At 42.5% G+C, this 8,066-nt stretch overlaps 1 protein-coding gene across 1 annotated transcript; it reads left to right on the top strand.

Moving 5' to 3' along the window:
* Positions 1-355: 355 nt before the first annotated feature.
* Positions 356-6,588, top strand: LOC103810518 (C->U-editing enzyme APOBEC-1-like). Its single transcript, XM_009083422.1, has 4 exons — positions 356-377; positions 2,196-2,399; positions 3,574-3,692; positions 6,562-6,588. Exons 1-4 carry the CDS (start codon positions 356-358, stop codon positions 6,586-6,588), a joined length of 372 nt encoding a protein of 123 aa, XP_009081670.1.
* Positions 6,589-8,066: the final 1,478 nt, after the last annotated feature.

Genomic DNA, 8,066 nt, shown 5'->3' with positions numbered 1-8,066 from the left:
GCAGATGCTTTTCTCTCTTGGTGTATTGGAGTGACTAGAGAATGTAATAAAGAGATGGAATTTCCGTCTAAACTGCAAAAAATGGCTCACTGGAAGGTAACCTCGTATTCAAGGCATGATTAATTTTTGAATGGGATCACCTTATTTGCAGTTTGCTGCCAGGAACTTGCTTTCAGTTTCAGCCAGTGAGGTAGTGTGGATAAGCATAAGAAAAAGGCACCACAAGGAAATAGTGAGACGAGTAGCATTAGTCATGTTCAAAGTTCAGTATTTGGGAATAGAAACTGAAACAAACATAAGACTAATAAAGGCAAATCCATCGCCCAAGAGGTGACATACAAATCCAGAAATATCCATGGCTGCTGCTGCTGGCAGAGGTAAGTACATTTGTGTGAAATGCAAGCCTATTTCTCCATATTCATGTAGATATTTACTGTAGTTGTATCTAAAAAACTGGAGCGTAGAGACAAATGTGTTGTGTTGGCACATGAAGATACACAGGGGACATGGGTGGATTTCAAAATACTAATATGATTTTGTTGACCTTGATGTGGCAGGAATAATTCAAAATTCAAAAGAACTTTTAATGTGGAAAGAGGTCTCAAAGGCAATTAAGAATGGAGCAAATTAGCTTATCTATTCACCTAATTTATTTTCATTGTGATAAATGACTAGAATAGGGCAATAAGGCTGTGCAAAGAGTTGATGGTGTGTCTGATGTGGAAGTCTATTTAATTCTTGTTGAAATGTAGTTTCAATCTATATATTTCATAATCTCTCAATTTAAAGAGCTAAGTTGTGGAAAACTGCCTTTAGTATCTTAATTCTGAGTAAATGAATTATTTTGTCCAAAAAATCACTGTTCTTAGATCCTTAAGTTTGCTCTGGATGGACTTTTACGAAATAAATAAATAGCCTTGATCACCTGCAGTTGTTTTCCTCTAGACCCTCAGCTGGGAATGGATGAATGAATCATAGGGTCAAACTTGTTTGCCACCACAAGAGACAAAATGAGTAAATCAGGCAAGTCTGCAGTGCCACCCCATAGGCATTTGTTAGTCAGAAATCACCTTCCTTTCTGCAGTAATATATTTTCTTTGCCACTCTTTTTTTTTTAGTTTTTGAAACAGTTTTCAAGAAAAGTAAGAGTTGTTGGTTGTGAAAATGTTTTTGTCTAAATTGACATTATGAGTACCAACAGGAAAATAGCTCAAGTTTTGTCTGCCTAGGAGAAGTAGTTTGGAAGATTTAAAGGCATAAGAGATTTGATTCTGCTCTTTGATTAGTCAGGGGAAAGCAGATGCAGTACTGCTGAAATCAGTGAAGTTAAACTTTAGTGTTTGCACAATCAACCCTAATGTGTTAAAGGGAGCAATGGTTCAAGTACAGCATATTTTAAACAGCCACCAACTTCAACTCCCAGCTAGGAATCCACCCATCCTGCATTCCAGAGTGCTTGTGCTGCTGCTGTGCAGTGATTACTTACTAAGGCCTTTTAGAGAAAAAGAAGTGTATAGACTGAGAGAGGTTTGGACAGAACCTGTAGAGGAAATTGTATTTACTGATCTGCTATCCCCCAATGACTCACAAATATTTTCTGTATAGATCCTACAGCCAGAGAGAACAACCAAAGGTAAGAGATGTAGCTCTATCACTGCGTGCTACCTGAGCTCTATGGGAATTTCCAGACAGCCTTGTGCCTTTTTTTCCTGTTACCATCCCCTTCCCCAATTTTCTTTTCCAATTGTCTTACTACTTTGACTGGTGCTGATCGCTGAGTGGTTGGATGGGGTTGCTTACACACCCAGCTCAAGGAGATGTTGTGGGTGTTTGTGAGTCTTCATCAAATTCCAGATGTCAGTCATTAGATTGCAACATTCTTTAAGCTGCTCACTTATGATTGGACAGGCTGATGGGAGAGTTGGCTGATGTTGAGAGCGGGCACTGCACAGTGGGACCAAACATCACTGAAGGGTTGGGATCACAGTACTGCTGATACTTTTGTCACAGGTGGAAGATACAGCCAAATGACTTTCAAAGAAATTATTTGCCTGACCAACACCCACAGGCAGTATACCTGCTGTATGAATTCAGGTGGAGAAGAGGTTCCATCTGGAGGAAATGGTGCTCAAACAATCGTGCCCAACATGCTGAAGTCAACTTCTTGGAAAATTGTTTCAATGGCATTCCACCAGTTCCTTGCTCCATTACCTGGTTCCTTTCTACTACTCCCTGTGGGAACTGCTCCAGAAGGATTCTGGAGTTCCTGAGGTTACATCCCAATGTGACCTTGGAAATATATGCCGCCAAACTCTTCAGGCACACGGATATCCGTAATCGGAAAGGTCTCTACAACCTGGCAATGAATGGAGTCATTATACGTATCATGAATCTTGCAGGTAACCCAACTGCTCTTTGGCTTTGTCTAGGTGTGGATTGAAAGTTCTGGGATTATGTGCACTCTCAGTTTGTAATAGAGGTGATGAACAGCATTGGAGAGGAATAGTGAGTCACTCTTTTCTGCTTTATTTCTTCACTAATCCTATACAGCAGCATGACCAGCATGGTCATTTCTTCTTGCCAAATCTGAACATGGAGAGTTTGGGCTTTTTCTATCCATCCACATCTTTATATGCAATGAAAAATCCTGGATGTAAAATAGAACTTGTCCATCCTAGCATATATATGCAGATCAGCTTGTCAGCTGCAGCAAGTAATTGGTTTCCCTTGTAAGCTGGAGAAGAGAAGGAAACATATCTAAAGGAGACTTTCAGATGATGCACCACAGAGGACATCTTGCATGTGTGCCTTGTTTTGTGTATATCTTGCTTGCTTGTTGATGTTTGACTGTAAAAATTATCCAGATGAGCAGCTCCCAGAAAGGAATGCACATTTGTAGAGATGAACCTCACATGCCTAACTGAATACTTACTACTGGTATGTGCAGCTACAAAATCCACCAGGACAAATGTAATCTTAAAGGACATTTCTTATCTTGGGGAACCGGTCTCTTGGATTATATGACCAGAGCATTGACAGAAGCCCTGGCCACCCTATCAACACTAAGATCAATATGAAACTGCTAAATGTTAGTGTTCATTCCAGGTTTTCCCTGATTATTGAGGTAAGTCAGACAGAGTCATGACTGAAGAAATTAGTTTATTGTCATACCAAAGATATGTGATCAAGCACAAGGCTGCCAAAAAGTATACTGAACAGCTCTGGCTGCATGTGCCACTTCCCTTTTCAGTCCTGCCACTCACTGATTCCTTATGTCTTGGCAAATGTGCTCTGGTTTTATGCTCTTATCTGCTATCTGTGATAGTGGTTGCGCAAGCCACCCTAGTGATCAATATCTCTCTCCAGCAATTCTTTTTTTAGACATATTGCTATTTGTAGAGTTTTGGTTCCCCTTTCCACTAACTTATTTGTGTAGTTATTTGTGTATCCCTTGCATGAATATCTTTCTCCTGCCCTTTATACTTACTGAGAAACAAGTGACTCACTGACATGTAAATGAAGAAAGAACTGAGCATCCTTTCATCAAGAGTGACTAGATATCTCTTTTCTCAGATTACAGTTACTGCTGGAGAAATTTTGTTGCATACCCACGAGGACAAGATGACTATTGGCCCCAGCACTTTGCTGCACACATCTTTCTGAATGCAAGAGAGCTTTGTCACATCCTTTTGGTTAGTAGACACCTGAAGAAAACAGCAATAGTGAAAATTAATGCAAAATCCTGGGAAGGAGGTTTGGATGACCCTGGAAATGGTGTTAGCAGAAATTACAGTAGGAAAAATAAGCACAGGTTTGATGCTGCATAAACAGAGGGCCAAGCAGGCAAGAGATTGCCAAGGACTGTGCTGCTACCTTGTGCCAGGAGTAGAGAAGAGAAGTGATTTAGCAGTACTGTCAGTTTTTGTACTAAGGAAAGGGTACATTATTTCAACCCTTTACATGGATCGGCTACCAATTTATTAACTTGCAGCTTACTGGAGCTATTTGATCCCAAAGTGCCTTCAGCTGTGTAATCATGATTCAAGTACTCTCTTTTTGCCTCTCAGGACAATGGCACTGATTTTAGTTAAGTTCTGAGCAATTTCGAACGCCTGGATGGGTGTATTCACTTTCAGGATCAGAGCTTATGCATAAGAGTATCATATGACCAAGATCTGCATTCTGTATTTCTTGCGATCCATACAACTGCAGAAGTCATTGGTATGCCTGATATTCTACTGTAAAACAAAGAGGAGGTGATCTACAGAACAGGAGAGAAGACCAGGACTGGTGTTTGCTTCCTGGCTCAGCCACCTTTGTGGGGCAAGTCACTTCTTGCCTGAACTGGTCCCACTATGCAGAACGGATGGCAGGAGATGGAGGAAGGGATGTACACAACTACATAATACAGACAGGAACTTATAGTAACACTCACAAAACTGACCTGTTTGTAGGATACTATAAATGCCTTATTTTCTTTCTGACTGAGGAAAAGGTACACATTACACTTCATTTCAGATCCAACTTTACATAGAACTTTAAATACCTCAAGACCTGACCTTTCTAAGTCCTGTCTGAATAAGACATTCAGGTGACAGGATACACCATCAATGGCAATATCCAGTCAATCAGCTGATTTTACAATGTTGTTAATACAATGTCATGGTTTAGGAGACATTTCCCCCTTGGCTTTCAGACTTTCTGAGTCTCCTAATGCCTGAGATGATTAAATAATTTAGCAGCTTAGACAAATGCTTGGTATGATGCTTACCAGGGAGCTGGACAGAGCTGTCTACTAAATCTTGTGAGTACTGACAAAAAGCAGCAGACTCAGCATGGTTCCCTGTTGTGCTGGTTTGAAAGCAAACCGGTGAGAGACTCTGAGTCAGAAGTACAATTTAATATGAAACACAAACAAAACAACAACAAATATAAGAGTACAAATTAACAACCCAAAAGAAAGAAGCCCCTGACAGTCAGCAAGTAACCCGACACCCTGTCAGTCAGGGGTTGATAGTAGTCCGATTGAATGGTGCTGCAGTCCTCCTGCAGTGATGGGTCTGTCGGAGCAGTGGTCCCGCAGATCTGATCCTCTCCCGAAGGTTTCAGCAGCCCCTTGTCCTCTGGAGATCCAGCAGGTGAAAAAGGGTGCCTGTGCTGGTTCAAACACCAGCTTATATCTCTGTGGGGATGCTTGGCTCCCCAGCCCATGTAGGAATGCTCAGCTTCCCCTCACCCCCTGAGGTGAGGCATCTCACCATGGGCCGATGTAACTCTATGCAAGCCTGAGTCCCAGACAGCCCATTCAACAGAGACAGCCCCTGGGGGAGCCATCAGGGACCAGGAGGATATAAGGATCACTGCCCCACTTGCTGCTTTAACCCTTGTGGAGACGACAATAGAATACATACCCTTGGCTACCCCCACACTGCAACCCAGGACACCTGTGCAGCAGTACAAGGTGAATATGTCCTTCAGATCCTGGTTTTAAAGAGCCAGCTAACAAATTTCCTATCCCTCCCCGTGCTCCAGGCAACTTTGTGGATTACTGCAGGGTCTGGATGGGTAGGAAGCTTGCACTGGGACACTCATGGTGAAAGTCAGGCACTTGCTCAACTGCTTTTCTGTCTCAGCTAAACACGAGCCACCCCTAAAATGCAGGTGAACAGGGCCCATTCTGACTAACTACCAACCCTCCACAGAAGGGATGGGAAGGTCTATGTGCTCAGCCCTTTTGAACATCCAGCCCTGTTTTATTAATTACACAGAGGTGTAATGAGGTGAGTGAGTTCAAGGCTCATGCTCCAGAGATATACAGGCTGTTGTGTCAAGTCCCGGTCTCCCTGGCAGAAGATACTGAGGAACCAGAGAGGGTCTGTTGGAGTACACTCCAATGGGCTGGGGACTGGACCACTTGCCCTACAAGGAGAGGCTGAGGGACCTAAAGAAAAGAAGACTAAGTTGGATCTAACTGCAGTTTTCCACTACAAAAAGATAGGGAAGACATAACCAAACTCTCCTCAAAGCTGCACAGAGGTAAAACGAGGCAACACAGGAAATTAGAACTGGATAGAAGGAAAAGGTCTCTCCTGACACCTGTGCTGTACTGGAACCCAGAGAGGCTGTCAGACTTCCATCCCTGCAGACACCAAGAGCTTTCCTTTGGGCTGCCAGATCCAGCTTTGGAATTAGCCACGCTGCAAACATGCTGCTGGACTAGAGAGCTCTGAAGGGACTTTCTAACCCGTGAAATTCTGCCCTTCTGCAGAATTTAGCCTCACTTTCCCTGGATTCAGCTACACAATATGCTACCTTTTAAATGCTTTTGTTTCTGAATGGTCTGTCTTTCTAGGAGGGGTTTATATGGCCCAGTAAATTATGAGGTGCTACCGAGTTGCCTGGAAAACTGTATCCCAAGGGAGATTATCTAACATACTGAAAGAGGTTCAGAGTGATCTCTTGGACTAGACGATGTGTTTTCAAATTCTGGATCATGTTGAAGAGACGGCTTAAGCTTCTGGCATCTAATTTTTAATGTTCATGTCTCTTTCTTCCTTCTAGGGGCTTCCTCCATTGCTGGCAGACTGAGTACTAGCAAACATCACTGTCACGCTTTCAAGTTCACCTTGTGCACCAATACAAAACCAGAAAAGCCACTCCCCATCAGTCTTTTCTCCTGCAGCCCTGAACTTTCATGCTGCCACCAGAGAAGGCTCTTATCACTGTTCGGGCACTGCTAAGTATTAAACAGAACAGAAGGAGCACTTGAGAAGCCACCAGGAATTTTGGATGATACAGCCAGTCAGCCAGGACACAGTGCTTTGGGTCTTCATGAGGCTTACTGAGAGTCCATCAGGGATGGAGACTCTGTCCCATAATCAGGCTTCCATGGCTTCCTTCTGCAAGTGCACTCTTGAGAGGCCAGTGTGTAACATTTTTCATGCTCAGATCTGTTCCAAACAAGTAATGAGCAATGCACTCTTGAGAATTTCTTATGAAGTCACCTTAATGGCTATGTGTGTAAGTTTCAGAACATGTAATGAAAATATCATGCTATTACAGTATTTATGTAATACTGTAATAATACTTAATTTTAAGGTTCTATTCTTCCTATTTTTTATAACTGTAAATAAAAAAAAAGAAAAGGAAAAATGTCAACTCTGTGGAGACTTTGGTGTTCTTGTTCAGTTCCTGGGCACAAATCCTTCCCTTGTAATTCCACACTCTGGAGCTCTTGCTCCCTGCCCAAACTGGGGGAACACAATAAAAAGTATCCGGTTTTTTTTCAGCTGAGTGGAATGGTGAGGTAGGAGGTACTGAAAGCTCTGAGCTATCTTTACAGGCAGAATGCAAAAAGAAGATACAAGTGTGTTGAACCTTGCTGTGGTTTTAAATTTGCACTGCAAATATGGCGAAACATCTGAATGAATCTTCTTGGAAGCTCTATGCCTCATGATTCCCAACCCCTCCAAGCAGGAGGCCCATTGTGCGATCTCACGGGGGAATGTGCTGATGCTGGGAACTGCAACATGTAGGCATAAATAATTATTTGAAGAATAAGGCTGGAGCTAGTGGGAACCATGCCTATCTCTTCTAGTTTATTAATGCTTATAGCATACTTTGGTCACGCCAAAATCTCCAGATGTTTAGCAGACAATCAAGACAGCCAGAACAGCTGCAGGCTGAGGAAGCAACTCCAATTCCTGAAATCTGAGAGTATATCTAAGGCTGAGCACAGCTAGCTGGCGAGTGTCTCCTAAGTTAACCAAATAAAATAACTGAAAGCAATGTATAACACAGCTAAAATTTTTGTTCCCCTGTCCAGGACCTCAGGCTGGATGTCACATGCCCTCTTTCTGGCCATTATAGTGTTTATTCTTTTTTTTCCTTGGGGAGAAATCAAATCACTTTATCAACATGTAGTTGAGTACAGCAGGGTCCATAACCATGCATGCTCAAGGGATCAGCCCATTCCCACTGAAGGTAGGACAACAAACTTTCTGTGGTCCACTTGGAAGCTTGCCAGTTCCAAGTCAACCCAGTCAAGTTTTTCAGACCAGTTTTAT

This window comes from Acanthisitta chloris, unplaced genomic scaffold (genome assembly GCF_000695815.1).
Source record: "Acanthisitta chloris isolate BGI_N310 unplaced genomic scaffold, ASM69581v1 scaffold7561, whole genome shotgun sequence".
NCBI classification, from domain to species: Eukaryota; Metazoa; Chordata; class Aves; order Passeriformes; family Acanthisittidae; genus Acanthisitta; species Acanthisitta chloris.
The sequence above is the reverse complement of the archived record's forward strand: the minus strand, read 5'-3'. Positions and strand labels throughout refer to the sequence as shown.